Source organism: Boleophthalmus pectinirostris, unplaced genomic scaffold, assembly GCF_026225935.1.
Source record: "Boleophthalmus pectinirostris isolate CB_2022bp ecotype Guang Dong unplaced genomic scaffold, ASM2622593v1 HiC_scaffold_2, whole genome shotgun sequence".
NCBI lineage: Eukaryota > Metazoa > Chordata > Actinopteri > Gobiiformes > Gobiidae > Boleophthalmus > Boleophthalmus pectinirostris.
In genome coordinates, this window is record NW_026571152.1 from 32,501,926 (window position 1) to 32,517,868 (window position 15,943).

Genomic DNA, 15,943 nt, shown 5'->3' on the forward strand with positions numbered 1-15,943 from the left:
ATTTTCTCTCATCATTTTTGTAATTTATTACAAACTCAAATCATGATGTTAAAGGCATTTTTTTCATCTTTCTTCTTAACACCACTTTTTAAACAAACATTGTAAATTGTAATCTGTTTTTACTGACATATTAAATGCATGTATGTTGAAATATTTCGGAGTAAAATTAGAGAAGTTTAGACCTAGATAGTTAATTAATATTTGTATATATGGGATTGTATTTGACCTTTTGTAGAAAAAGGGTTAGTTAGTGAGCTATTTGTTTCTTTGTCCTACTTCTACACCTTATTTACCGCAGCTGAGCTTTCAGTACCATTGTCATTCTTGAAGCGATACTACAACAACAGAGCACTGGTCACAAGCTGTATTGGTCAGACAGGTGAGACAGGTGCAATGGTCAGACAGGTGCACTTATCATACAGCCTCATGTATCACGTCTCCTTGAACACAGCCCTGCATTATTTTATCAACACTTAGTTCAGGAATACGGTAAACATTTTGTCCATGAGAGTAAAAATTCCCCAAATAAAACAAGGACTCATTTTTTATTTATTTTTTTTAAATATATATAGTCTTGTTTAGATTATATTATAAGATATTGTACTCATATTTAATTACACATTACAATTCCCCCATTTGTCCTCATCTAAAACAAGAATTCATATAGATTTTATTCAGATCTTACATTAGAAAGCCAACATTCATGTTTAATTCCACTGTCTCACTTTTTAATAAACTGTTTTAATTCACCTTTATCTTGACTTAAATTTGTAGAGAGGCATCACACTTTAATTCTTAATATTTAGTCTATGTGACAACGAGGATATGATTAACTTTTCTTTTGTATTTTGAGTTCTGGCCAATAGAAAATGTGCAGCACAACTCAAGACAAGACAAGAAAGTACAAGATGGAATAACTGAGCTAGCCATATTTAGAAACAGTGCCATTATATTTCCAGAGATTGCATGTCAAAATTTTAAGTTTTATTGTCTTAGATTCCATTCCATTTTTAATCAGAATGATTTCATGATGTTTCAGTGTACACAAATTAATGAGGAGTATACTTGTATTATTTTTACTAGCACCCACTGCACCTTTCACTTGCTTTCTGCATAACTCAGTAAGGTTTTTGTAGGTCTTGGTCTTCCCTTTGCAGCCAGAATGTAGACATACGTTACCCTTATGTCTCCAAGCTGCAACATAATATATGCAGGCATTCTTCTTAAACCAGACCACCAAAGTAAGTGAGAGGTTGACCAGGTGTTCATGGAGCTGTTCCCAGGGAGACTGTGATAACCTCAGCTGTAATTCAGTAGTCCCGTGGGAGTGGGACAGAAGAATAGATAAGACCTTAAAAAGAGAACACTCATTATATGCAATTTAGAAGTGTGGTCTGTTTAAAAAGCTTTCTGTGCTTTCTATTTCAGGGTAATTTGAAGAAAACTGTGATGTAGCTCCGGTAAAATGTGCTTGCACTGGCCAAAAAATAACCAAATTAAGTTGTAAACGTGGGAGAAGCAGGCTGCGTCCTCTCTTCCTTATATGGGCATGCTGCGTGCTCCAGGGGGCGGGGTTAACACGTGTACGTCAACACGCTGCCTCCGAACCCGGAAGTGTATCAAAAAATGTAATGTGTTTTTGGTTTAGCTGAAGTTTATCGTGTTTTCGCGTCGTAACATACTATTCATATTTATTGCAACATTATAAAAAATATCTATAACAAAAAAGAAAATGAGCGAAGAGGAAAAGGTAAGCTATAAAGTTTACGTTTTGTCCAGATTAGTGTGTGATCTGTGTTTTTTCTCTTCATCATAGGATCCTGCAGCCTTGAAGGAAACAGGGAACGCACATTTCAAGTCAGGAAACTTAGATGCAGCACTTTCTTGTTACACCAAAGCCTTAAAACTGAGTAAAAACGATGCAGACTGTGCTGTTTTGTATCGTAATCGCTGTGCCTGTTATCTGAAGCTAGAGGAGTACAGCAAGGCAGAGGCGGATGCTACTAAAGGTGAGTTATAACAGTGAACTAAAGCTCTACAACACCATCACTGCAACATTTATCCAACTTATGCATATGTTTTACTTATTATTTTACTTTTCCAGCGCTTGATACTGACCCAGCTGATGTAAAAGCCAGGTTTAGGAGAGCTCAGGCTTATCAGAAACTTGGTCGACTGGATCAAGCCTTTGTGGACACGCAGAGATGTGCACAGCTGGAACCCAAAAACAAAGCTTTCCAGGATCTACTCCGACAATTAGGGGCACAGATCCAGCAAAAGGTAATACCAAAAATAACCAATTTGTTTATTAAAGGTGCACTAAGTAACTTTTCTAGTGTTTTTTTTTTTTTTTTTCTTTTTTTTTGTCTGCTCAGTCTGGAATGTTTCACTGTAAGGCATTTAACTTATTTTTTACGTGTATATATATATATATATATATATATATATATATATATATACACACACACACATATATATAAAACTTTATTTACAGACTCAGGGTCCATAGTATACACAGAAGGACACACACCTACAATCATATATAAACCTACCAGCACACACACACACTCACATACACACAGACACAAAAAAAAAAAAAAAAAAACTACAGTTACGTAAGATCCGGTACAATTAAAATATATATAGTTGGCTCTTCCAACATTTCCAGATTTCAGAGTAATATTGGGTGTCACTTTCCTTAATATCAGTCAAGCATGTTATAATTTCATTTTTTGATTCATTTAACGTACACATAAATGTATACATGAGGTTCCTCATTAGAGCCTGGAATGTGGGAATATTTGCATTAACAAACAAAGCACTAGTACTTTCTCACCTTGGAGTCTTTAGCAGTATTCTGAGAGCATCATTATATGCAACCTTCATTATTATGCTCCCATGGGACTATTATAACTTATATTATTTAACTTATCTGGCTTGCCTTTATTACATTCGCATTGCTTAAAAATAATTTGAAAAACCTGTATTCTTACTTAAGGGTGCATGGATGATTACGAATATGATTATAAAAACAGGGGAAGCTCTTTACATTTTCATTCATCATATTCTATTATTTAAGAAACTGTGAACTGCCTTCAGTTACATTTGTATAGATATGTAAGTGTAATTACACAATAATCCTGCTTTGGAAGTCAGAAGGAGTAAAGAGTAAACTTATTTTCAGTAATCCTTAATTTCACAATTTAGCAGTTTTTCTAAATCTCAGTTATTAGACTAGAGTTAGACAAACTTTATTGATCTACAAGGGAAATTATTTGGACACAGTAGCTCCCACATCACAATATAATATAATAACAAAGAGTAAAAAAATTAATTATAATAATGCATTCATTCATTCAAGTAAATAGGTAGGAAGAGACAGGGGTCAAATAAGGAAACATTTATCTTAAAATTATATAAAAAATCCAAATTAATAGAATTCATTTGATTAACTGCTCAGCCCTAGGGCAAAGCAATAACATCTCCATGGACACAAGTTGGTTGCCCCTTCACTATTAAGGTTGCATAGTGTACCTTTATATTTGGACAACAATATAACCCCAGTCTTTTGTTCTGTACCAGTCTGCACAGCTGAACTCCACAGATGCCCGAGTACAGCAGATGTTCACTCTTCTGATGGATGACTCTGCAAAAGAGTCTGATCGGCAGAAGGTACTATTTATGCAAAAGCCTCTTTGATATTTTAACATTTACACAATGACCACTAAATATTTTCTTTTCCTCTCTAAACTCCAGGCTGCTCAGAATCTCGTGGTGCTGTCCAGAGAAGATGCAGGAGCTGAGCAAATCTTTCGTAACGATGGGGTGAAATTAATTGAAAAACTTCTAAAGGCAAAACAAGAAGATATTGTTCTGTCAGCTCTGAGGACACTTGTTGGACTGTGCACTGGTCACCAATCTAGAGTAAGCAGCTCAGAGCATTTTTTTAATATCTACAAATGGTTGTTTATGGCTTCGTTGTTCCATTTCTACAGTGATACTTTAGTCATTTGGTGTCATTTCACTTTTGTTTGATACTTAAACCTTACCGAATGCATTTAAAGAAGAAGTTTCAGTTGGATTGCCAAAAACATCTTCTGATTATTATTGTCAGGAATAGAGACATTTTATCATCTATCAACCTTAAATCTCCAGCAAAGCCCAATGTTTAGGTTGCGCCAACTAGCTGCCTCAAAAATATGCCTGAAGATTTATTTGAACACTTTAGTGCCAAGAGAATACTGCACAAAGCGTGACTACACAGTTTTGTTCATCACTTTGCAGTAAAACAAGGTTGTGGATGACTTTGTAGTAAATTTAAATGTCAGAATTTGGAAAAAAATAATCAAAACCGACCCTATATATCGGCCTAAAAATATCTGAAGAGTTGATATACCATAAGTTTCTCTGGAGTCTAAACCCGTATCAGTCGATCTCTAATCAGGATACTTAAAAACAAAAATCAAGATATAATTTTTTTCCTGTCTGAACTTCATTTGGATTTGTTTTAATGTTTACAGACGATGGCGATAGTGAATGAGCTAGGCATGCAGCAGCTCTGTGCAGTAATGGGATCTGGAACCTCCACTGTTTCTCTCGCTGCCTGCCATCTGCTGCAGGTCATGTTTGAGGCTCTGACTGAGGGAATGAAGAGAGACATCAGAGGCAAAGAAGAGGCCATACTGCCTGGTGGGTGCATACAACAGTTTTATTAATAGTGCAGACTGTGGTGGCTGAATAATAAAAGTGGTATTAAAATGATACTGTTTGCTTTTTGTTTTGTCATAAATAGATGGCAATAACTTAATTTAATTTTTAAACGGCCCATTACACTGTTTTCTGCTCTATGTTATAATACTAATACATCAGATTTACTGTATATAGCGCTTTTTGGACACTCAAAGACGCTTTAAAAAACATATAGGAAGCAAATAATGTTGTTTCTGCTCCAAAAACATACCTGTTGTTTCATTCACACTTTCTTAACACATAAATCTTGCATATTTAGGCTTTTTAGATTTTAGGTTTTTCTCTGAAACAGAAAATATTCCACTTTGCGATGTTGTGTGGTAATAAAGGAAGTGCTCCACTCCATACACCTTCACTAGAATCATTTGGATCATTTAAGCCTTGGAATTTTCCATTTCTACTAAACGAAAGCTACAAGTTAGCTGTTAACACGCTTCATTACTCGTAACAGAGTGAATAAAGCAAAACACAACTCCAGGTTTTTGATGAGGTAGCAGCATTATGACATGGCTAAAATCTCCCAAGAGTCAATTTTGCGTAATATAAAACCTTTAATCAGTCAGGTTTTATTAGTAGACTCAGAGTGGGGAGTATTTATTCCAAAGATTTATCCAGTACAATTATTTAAAATAAGGATTGTTTGTGCCACCATAGTCTATAGTCCAGTATTCACACAGATTTCTTCCTTTGAATTGTTTGAATACTTTACCAAATATTTTATCCTGTATCTTTCCTCCAGAACCTTCTAAAGAGCTTCGTTCAATGCTGCGTCATCTGTTGGACATGATGCCAGCTGTAAATGTGTCTGGGCCTGGCAGAGACAACGCCATCAACCTCCTGGTGAAGCAGGTGCCACGGAAGTCTTTAAAAAACCCAGACAACTCACTCACATTATGGGTGATAGATCAAGGTAAATGAAAAACTTTAGTAATTGCACCTCACTATATATAGATTTTTTTTCTGATTTTGTTACACTTAAAGGTGCACTTTGTAATTTTTTGATGGGAGTCGGCCACCTGCTTGTCTCCTTGGGGATGTTAGTGCTTTGCCTGGAATGTTCCACGGTACAGCAGTAAACTGATATATTTCCAATCCAATTAACTTTATTTATAGAGCACATTTTATAAACATGACAGTTTCGAAAGTGCAGCACAGACAAATTAATACAATAAAATACAGTAAATCATAAAAAAAAAACAATAACTAAAAAGTGTTAAAATGCTTATTTCCATGGAGACACGCAAGTGACACCATGAGGCTAGGTTACTCAGTTTAGATCTATGGAGAGGGGACCCCACTCACAATTAATTTAAGCAGTTTAAACACCTGTAATTGAATAAATTTAATGCCATATTCCAGGCAAAGCAATAACATCTCAATGTACACAAACAGGTCGCAGCCCCTACATCCAAAAAACTTACACAGGGCACCTTTTAAAGAGTAACTGAAATGTTTTGGAACATGTTTTTTCAGGACTGAAAAAGATTTTGGAAGTTGCTGGAACTGTTGCAGAGCTTTCGAAAGGGCCCCCTCTGACGGATAACTCCCACATGAGCTGCTCTGTCCTGCTTTCCAAACTGTATGACGACCTGAAGAGTGACAAAGAACGGGAGAACTTCAACAAACTATGTGAAGAATATGTCCAGTGAGTAAAATATAGAAGCACCTGTAACCAGTGGTGGAAGGAAACACAGAGAAAGTAATAAAGTACTGTACTTAACAAAATTTTAGGTATCTGTACTTTACTTGAGTAGATTTTAAAGTGGATATTTTTTACTTTTACTTCACTACATTTGAGAGCAGGTATCTGTACTTTCTACTCCACTACATTTTTAACTGGATTGAAAAGTAAAAGTGTTTTTTATCATAGTTTGAGACCTGCTGGAAAGGCAGGCAAGGTTTGAACAAACAAAAATATACAAATAAAAACAGAAAAATTGATTGATTGATTGATTGACAAAATTCTGCCCAAATCTTGATCCAAATCACAAAATTTAAAGCTTTATTAAATCTCAAAATATGTGTAAAATACTTTTAGTTTTTACTCTTTAGGAACAAGAGGTACTTTTACTTTGGTAGATGTTTTCATGTGATACTTTTACTTTTACTTAAGTGTCTGTTTGCTCCGGTATCAGTACTTACTTATCTGTACCAAAATTTAGTGCGGTATTTTTTCCACGACTGATTGTTACAAAAGTTCACTGCACTCATTCGTCTTAACATCTGAAATTGTTCTTTCTAATAGGCAACACTTTAATCTGTCTGTGCTGGATGCCAAGCTGCGTGCCATCCAGACAGTCTCAGTCCTGCTTCAAGGGCCAAGTGAGGTCGGCAACAGAACCCTGGAGATGTCAGGGATGATGGATGCTGTTATAGCTCTGTGTGCGTCCCAAGATGTGATTCACCAGCAGGTGGCAGTAGAAGCTCTCATCCACGCTGCAGGTAAAGCCAAAAGAGCCTCATTCATCACTGCCAATGGTGTGGCGCTGCTAAAGGACCTCTACAAGAAAAGTGAGAATGACAGGATACGTGTGCGAGCTCTGGTGGTGAGTGGTTCAGAAACTTTCAAAATTTCAAACTTTAAAAATGGTGAAATCTTTTAATCTCTGTCAAACTTTCAATTGTTCTCATAAAGGGTTTGTGCAAGCTTGGATCAGCTGGAGGGACAGATTTCAGCATGAAGCAGTTTGCAGAGGGATCCACGCTGAAGCTGGCAAAGCAGTGCAGAAAGTAAATATGATGAAAAAGAGTGTTGTTTCACTCCAGCTTGGTGTCTATTGATACTTTGCAGTGAATTTACGCTGGGGGTGTTCTACATGTGTCTCTATTAGCGGATTGTTCAACAGTTTCCATGGTAACACAATGCACACATTAGCAAAAACTGTTGCCAAAAGGGCGCTTTCACATTTCTAGTTTGATTATTTGGTCTGCACCAGGAAATAAAATTATGATGTAGCATAGACTTCAGTGTTGTTCACTTTCACCAAACCAAAATGCGCTCAATTCAGGAGTCCAAGCCGGCCCTTCCATGATGCATTTTCTTATTTCGTTTGGACCTGCTGTCTATGGTTTGGATCCAAGTTCTCGTTCACACCAGAGGGACTGCTCCCGAGGTTGGCATTTGGTGCAGAGTCAAGACCTTTTTTTTGAGGTCTCAGTCTGCTTGATATAGAGCGGAACCAAGTGCGATTGATGCTTACATACCAATGAAAATGAACCGAACTAAGAGCTTCTGGTTCGAATGGAACGTTTGGTGTGCACTGCTATCAGCGAGAAAGCACCCATAATATAGCCTAAAACCTTAAGAAAAAATCTCAAATTGATTAAACAACACATTTTCAGGAGCCTGTGGTCAAAACATATGTTTATGAGTTTGATTTCCAACAAAAAAGATGAGAGTGACTAATTGAAAATCTGCTAATCATCTTGTGACAGTAATTTTACGTGTGAAAGACTTGTTTAAGATTATCTCACCTATTGTAGTTCCAACCAAGTCAGCTCTTTCTGGTCAGATTGTGTTCAAACAAAACTCAGATTAAGTCTAATTTGAGTAACAGAGCTGTGTAGTGCTTGCAGTTGGCATCACACCCCCAGGGGAATGTTGATGACATCGGCTGCAAATATCAATTGAAAACTCTAATAAAATAAAACTATTCTCTGCAGGTGGCTGTGTAATGAAACTTTACCTCCTACATCCCGACGCTGGTCTGTCGAAGGCCTGGCTTATCTCACTTTTGATGCAGATGTGAAGGAAGAATTAGTTGAGGACAAGAGTGCCCTCCAGGCCATGTTTGAACTAGCAAAGGTAAGAATTTTAGCTACAGGCAATGATCAGTCTGACTAGTGGTATGCATGAAATTATCAACCCATGAATAGAGCTGGGAAGAAAACCTTGAGAATGTATTTAGTTACAGAAAATTGAATACCTGTTCTGAATACTTTGAATTAAGGCTGTGCAATTAATAGAATTTTGATCACAATTTTGATTTGTGTGTCAAACGATCTTCAAACTCATATAATCAAGTTTATTTTGGAATATTTATTATTAAAGTATATTTATTTTATTTTTTAAATATCGAGATTGTAGAATAGCTGGATATATAGTTTATTTTGGATATTGGATATTTATGTTTTTCTATGCCTTATTTCATGTTGAAAGTATATTTTATTCATTTTATGTTTTATACATCGCAAAACTGCTCTAAGGTACATATTTGTAGCCTATATTTATTTTCAATTTGAAAGTTTTCCGTAAATTATCAATAACAAAGTGCTTTTTGAGAGGGTGAAATTCTAAATAAATGCATCTTGTAGCTAAAATATAATTGTTTGAATAATCGTGATTTCAATATTGACCAAAATCATCAGATAAAGATTTTTTTTCCATAATCGAGCACCCCTACTTTGAATACTTTTACACTAAGCTGCATTATATTATAGTGAAACGAAACATGACATATAATTAGAAAATACATTTATTTATGTTGTACTGTTTGTTATAAATTCATTTATGTCGAATTAAAAACAGAAAAATCACACACATGCACTGTAAGAGCTATGTTTTCTTTTTATCTGAGTAATTATGTGCGGTCCAAAGCCAAACTTTCGTGATCAAGTACAACCAAATATTCCTTTGATTAAAAAAAAAGTAATTGCATCTTTACACCACCAAAAGAAAAAATAACTGTCTCAGAATTAATTTTCTCAGAATCAATATTCAGAATATGTATTTTCAGCACGTTACTGATGTTAAATGCCTCAGTAATAAGTTTTGTAGCTTTATTGCTTGTTTTAAAGGTGCATTGAGCAACTTTTCTGGTGGAGGGGCCATCAAATGCTTTTCTATATGGAGATGTTAGTGATATGTCTGGATATTCCACAGTATGGCATTAAACCTTTGTATGTTCACGGAGACCAAACTAGGTCAAGTTGCAGGTCAGATCTGTGGAGAGGCGACCCCACACAAAGTTCGAATGTCTGTTTTTCAAGGAATTTTTGAGCTATAAAACCACCTGTAATTGCATAAATGTTCCACCAGAAAAGTTACGCAATGCACCTTTAAGTTTTAAATAATTTTGCCAAAAGGAAATTTCTATTGCCGTAAGATATATTGTGTATGATTGCAGCATGCTCTGTTCTACTGCATTTGTAAACATTAAGGGTGCGTTCACACTTGAACTTGTTTGGACCTGATTTGAGCCGATTTAATTCTGATGTGGACTTGGCTTGGTCCTGGTTTAGTTCTGATCTAGTCCAGGTGTAGTTCTAGGTTTAGTCCAATTTTGGTCCCAGATTTAATGCTGTGTTTGTGTAGTGTGAAGTCATTATTAAGTCTATCCAGTCCAAATACACACATACATATTAAAACCCCAGTGTTTCCCATAGATTTTGAAAGGACCGTGGTGGCACTAATTATTTTTATTTTAATAATTTGGTCTCGATTTTAGGTATAAATGTCACTTATTGCCTATATTTAAACTTTTAACCATTCATTTTGACCAGTTTAGTCTCTTTTATTAGTTTATAATAATTCAGTGAGCAACAAAGTCTAATTTTGTTATGCCCATATTCTGTCTAGTCCAGTTTATTTATACTATGCAGGACTATTTTAAACTATAGGGGGCCACTATAGTCTCTTGTATCATTGTGAAACACTGAAAACCCTATCCAATTTATATAAATTATAACTTGCAACTACATGTAAACTAGCATGTTAATCACTCATGTTATCTGTTATCTCTCCAGTCTGAAGATAAGACGGTCCTGTTTGCAATTGGCTCCACTTTGGTTAACTGCACGAACAGCTACGACGTGGAGAAACCCGACCCTCAAATGGTGGAGCTGGCCAAGTACGCAAAGCAGCACGTACCTGAAGAACATCCTAAAGTAAAAAGAAAACATAATAATATTTAGAATCACAAAATATTAACCAAAAGTAGCAGTAATTTCACATTGTGCTGTTTTATTTATATACAAGGATGCGCCGTCTTTTGTGGAGAAGAGGCTGGTGCAGCTGCTTGACGCCGGGGTAATATCTGCATTGGTGTGTATGGTCAAAAATGAGAGTCCAGCGCTTACGGAGGCTTGCAGAGAATCCATTGCCAGGTATAAGCTGTTATTTAGGCCTGTCATTATAACAAATTTGGAAAAAGATACTGTATATTGCTACAGAGAAATACATAAATGTTCTATTGAATATTGAAACTAATTCATAATAATGCAAGATAATCCCAGTAAGCCATTTTTAATTAGGCAGGATCATTGAGTGGCTGAGCTGCAACAAATAAATAGCTAAATGAAGCAATAATTAGTCAAATAAGTTACTTTTTCAATCTTCTACAGCTCAGATCTTTTCATATTACAACAAGAATACCACAAAATCTCCCCACATTTACAAAGAAATGGTACACACGATAAATACTGAGCCCTAAAATGTACTGTTTAGGCCATAGATTGTATAAAGAAGTGGATTAAATTACTGTGACGTCACACCATAGACTCACAGCAGCAGTTGGAGAGAGAGGAATGATAATTTCTCAGTGTAAATTCAACTGGAAATAGATAACAAATAACATTTATACACAGTCTATTGTTTCGGTGATAAGTTGATGTAGTAATTATTGTGACAGGCCAACTATTATTACTTATATTTTCAGTATAATTTTATTTTAATCAGGTAATTAACTACGTATAACATTTCTTTTCACAGAGCGTTTTTGGCTTTGGTAGAACGTCAGGAGGACAGAGGCACCGTGGTGGCACAGGGTGGAGGAAAGGTAGAGACGTTGCTTTCACTTATTTGTCTACACTTTTATTATTTTATTATTATTTCACATTTGCTGTTTTTCAGGCTCTAATCCCTCTCGCCACTGACAACACAGACATGGGCAAAATAAAAGCAGCTCAAGCCTTGGCAAAAATAACTATTACGTCAAATCCAGAAATTGCCTTCCCCGGAGAAAGGGTAAGGACAACAAATGCGTAACTAATTCACAAAATTAATCTCCTAAAAGGGCCCATATTACTCTGTTTTCTATTTTACAATTTTGTTTTCTCATCAGTTAAAACACAAATCCTGCATATTTAGGCTGAGTTTGTGAGTTTGGGCTCTGTTCCACCTTGTGATGCCATTTGGCAATACAGGAAATGCTCCGCTGTGTTTTTAAACCCCATGCACATTCACTAGAATCATTTGCATAATTTCTTTTCTGGAATTGCCAATCCCCACTAAACAAAAGGTAAAAGGTAACTGTTGTCTTGAAAACTACCGCTTCATGACTTCAGAAGGTGGAACAGAGCATTTTGAGCTTTGGAGATGTAGACAGACTAATAATAAAGGGTTAGTCAAACATGTGTGAATGAAACAAAACACAACTACAGGTTTTTGTTGAGATAACAACATTCTAAAACATGGCTTAACGCTCAGAAGAGTCAATTTTGCGTAATATAGGACCTTTAACCCATTTAGTTGTGTTGTGATAGTTAAATTGTGATCTGTGTTTGCAGGTTTATGAAGTGGTGCGTCCTCTTGTCAGCCTTTTGAGCCTTGAATGCACCATGCTGCAAAACTTTGAGGCACTAATGGGACTAACCAACCTGGCCGGCATCAGTGAAAGACTAAGGTTGGCCACAAGGGGGAGATATGAGCCCACTTATTTCTACACTAAGTTTATGTAGCTGGCCCCATGCATATTTTATTGCCAAGTACAAAGTTATATGTGATTTAGCCTGTAATTTTATGCTTTTAAAACATGTGTAATTAAATAACTGTTAAGTACTTGTTACTGTTTTAATAAATAATAAAATGTGGTCTTTAGGCAAAAGATTATTAAAGAAAAGGCAATACCAAAAATTGAAGGCTACATGTTTGAGGAGCATGATCTTGTCAGAGCAGCTGCCACTGAATGTATGTGTAATCTTGTACTGAGTGAAGAGGTAAGAAATATAATGACAATCTAATGTAAATTTTGTATATTGTGTGTATGCGTGTATGTATTAATTGTATATTTGTCTTTTATTTCTCTTTTAGGTACAGAAGTTATACCTGGCAACAGGAAATGATCGTCTGAAGCTGCTGGTGTTGTACAGTGGAGAGGAGGATGAGAGACTTCGAAGAGCAGCTTCAGGGACACTGGCCATGCTGACCGCTGAGCAGCCCGAGCTCTGTGCACGCATCCCAGAAACTGTAAGAACTGCACCTCATCTTATTAAAGTTATTTATTTAAGCAACAGCAATAAAATATCTGAACTGGGGTGCATTGCCTTTTTAGAGAGAAACAAAAATGTATTGAGCTTTGCCCCTCTGCGCCTTCTGAAGATAATTGGCTAAAATTAGTTTAGTGCTTCTTATTTATTTTGTCCTGCAAACCCAATTTATGACTGAATCATAGAGGATATTCTTCTTTTATTAATACTTCGCAGTGACACCATGTTGAGGGTGTCCCAGAGGTGGGGGCTTGCAAGTCGTGACTTGGACTCGAGTCAGACTTGAGTGACTATTTTTTAGGATTTTAGACTTAACTTGATAAAATTGAGTAAGACTTGAGATTTGACTTGGACTTGAAGGTCAATGGCTCGGGACTTGACTCGGACTTGAGGCCTGTGACTTGAGAAGACTTATGAAGCACTTTTAAATCTGAATTCTTTTTGTTCTGACCATAATGAATGAAAACTAACATCTTGTCAAGACATTTAAAAAGGAAAAATTAACTAAATCATTTCTGCAACTCTTGTACACTCCATAGACTCGTATATAAATATACTATGACTTTTTAAGTACAATTTAGTTTAAAATTCATATAAATTGAAAAAAATCTAAGCACTTTGGTTTAAAGACTTGAAAAGACTTGAAGCTTAATGCAGATAACTTGGACTTGACTTGGACTTGTCTGTATTTGACTTGGGACTTGACTCAGACTTGAAGTGAAAGACTTGAGGCTTACTTGAGACTTGCAAAACAACGACTTGGTCCCACCTCTGGGGTGTCCTACTTGCATCTCTACGGTGTTCAGCATTCCACTATAGAGACAATGCACATATTAGCAACAATACCAAATTACGTTTTTAGATTGTGTGAAAACTCAAGAAAAAATATGTACAATACAAGAATTCATTGTCCTGTTTAGCCTCAGACAGAGCAGTGCTTCCAGTTAGCGTCACACCCTGAGGGACTGTTAATTTCAGTATCAGATTCCATGACCAGTTATTGTCGTAACAACACAAAAGTAAAAATTGGTGTTAGGTGATAAATTGTTATTTTAGTTCTCAGATGTTACCTGATAATAATGAAATTAAATGTTCTCTCTTCCTGTTTCTTTTCCTTTCCAGACGACTCACTGGCTGGAGATCCTCCAGGCTTTGCTCCTCTGTGAAATTGTAGATCTGCGACATCGAGCTGTGGTTGTTGTTCAGAATATGATGCTCGCGGACAAGAGTTTGGCTGAAAAACTGATGGAGAGTGAGGCTTTAGAAATCCTCACAGTCTTAGCCAAGGGAGAAGAAGGTGGAAACAGCCAAGTCTCTAAAATTGCCCAAAACTGTCTGGACAAAGCTATAGAGTACGGTATAATCAAGAACAGAGAGAAAGAATAAGTACGGTATATTTCAGCACTGTATAAATGGTGACCAAATGTATGAAAGGTGCACTATGTAACTTTTTTGTTGGGAGGTCCATTACCTGCTTGTTTGTATGGACATGTCATTGCTCTGCTTGAAATGTTCCACAGTATGACATTAAACAGCTCTGCCTTATATTTATTCAATTACAGGTGGTTTTATAGCTCAAAAATACCTAGAAAAACACATTCTGACTGGCTTGGTTTGGTCTCCATGAAGATAGAAAGGTTTAATGCCACACTTTGAAACATTCCAAACAAAGCAATAACATCTTCATGGAGAAAAACATTTGACGAACCCTCCACCAGAAAAGTTACCCAATGCATCTTTAAGTATTATCCTTGACCAATAAGCATTTCACTAATCCACCAACATTTTTAGTATCTGTCATCCAAGCTAAAATCTTTGGACATTTTATGACTCCAACAAATGCATAGCGTAGAGACTGATTTATCTCGGTTTGTCACTGTTTCTTATGCACTACAACTGTACCTCAAAGTGTGTATTATTTTTCATGTTTTAAATACAGCTTTGTTTTACACTGTCATCATTCCTTTATATATATTTCCACATAAAGTATTTTAATAAAATACAAAATGAGTGAATTGCATTAGGCTACCTTTTTACTCTTAATAGTACGTGTTCAGTAATTCATTTTCTGCAAAGCCAAATTCTTAAAAATGATTAATGGTCCTATATTACACAAAATTGACTCTTGTGAGCGTTGAGACGTGTTATAATTCTGTTACCTGATCCAAAACCTTCCTACTTGGAGTTGTGTTTTGTTTCATTCATCACATGCTTGAGTAATGTGGTATTATAAGCCTATCAACATCCCCAAATGTCAAAACGCTCTATTCCACCTTGTGATGTCATGTAGTGGTAGTTTTCAACTTAACATGATGGTACCTTTTAACTTTTATTCAATAGAAATGGGCAATTCCAGAGCTGAAATCATCCAAATGATTCTAATAAAGGTGTATGGAGTTTAAAAACACAGTGGAGCTCAGCCTAAATATGCAAGATTTGAGTGATAAAGGTGTGAATGAAACAAAGCATAACTCCAGATATAATTTTGATGAAGAAACAACAATATGACAAAGATTAAAAACAACAACAACAATAACAGTGTAATATAGATAAAGATCAAACTGATGAATGTCAAAATTCTACACTGGGACACACCGGGGTTGGTATAAATTAAATTGTGAAAAGAGCACGTAAGATTGTGCATTCTCGTGTCAGTCATAATCTGAGGGTCTTCTGTTGTTGCATTTTTATTTATTTATTTTTCTTTATGGTCATTGCAGGCTGTATTTTTGGCAAAACAAATGACAATTTATGCTCCTATTTACTGGTGACAGGTATCAGATTAGTCAAAAATTCATTGTGATTGTCTTGTTTTAGTCCTGGTTTAGACCTGATGTAGTCTTTCTTGGTTTAATCTTAGTTTAGTTCTGGTTTAGATTAAAAAATATATATATATAAATTTAAAAAAATAGGGACACCTGGGACATTTGTATAATTGTATAAAATTGGGACTGGTTTTGTATAAATCTGCTGGGACAGGGGACACAAA

At 35.8% G+C, this 15,943-nt stretch overlaps 1 protein-coding gene across 1 annotated transcript; it reads left to right on the forward strand.

Moving 5' to 3' along the window:
• The first annotated feature begins 1,608 nt into the window (after positions 1-1,608).
• On the forward strand, positions 1,609-14,969 carry unc45a (unc-45 myosin chaperone A). Its single transcript, XM_020931095.2, has 19 exons — positions 1,609-1,750; positions 1,817-2,009; positions 2,105-2,280; positions 3,583-3,672; positions 3,757-3,924; positions 4,521-4,689; positions 5,489-5,659; positions 6,223-6,394; positions 6,995-7,295; positions 7,385-7,479; positions 8,413-8,554; positions 10,495-10,635; positions 10,727-10,854; positions 11,459-11,525; positions 11,600-11,713; positions 12,256-12,371; positions 12,567-12,684; positions 12,779-12,934; positions 14,077-14,969. The coding sequence occupies exons 1-19, from the start codon at positions 1,733-1,735 to the stop codon at positions 14,338-14,340; spliced, it is 2,799 nt and encodes a 932-aa protein (XP_020786754.2). The 5' UTR covers positions 1,609-1,732; the 3' UTR covers positions 14,341-14,969.
• The last annotated feature ends 974 nt before the right edge of the window (positions 14,970-15,943 follow it).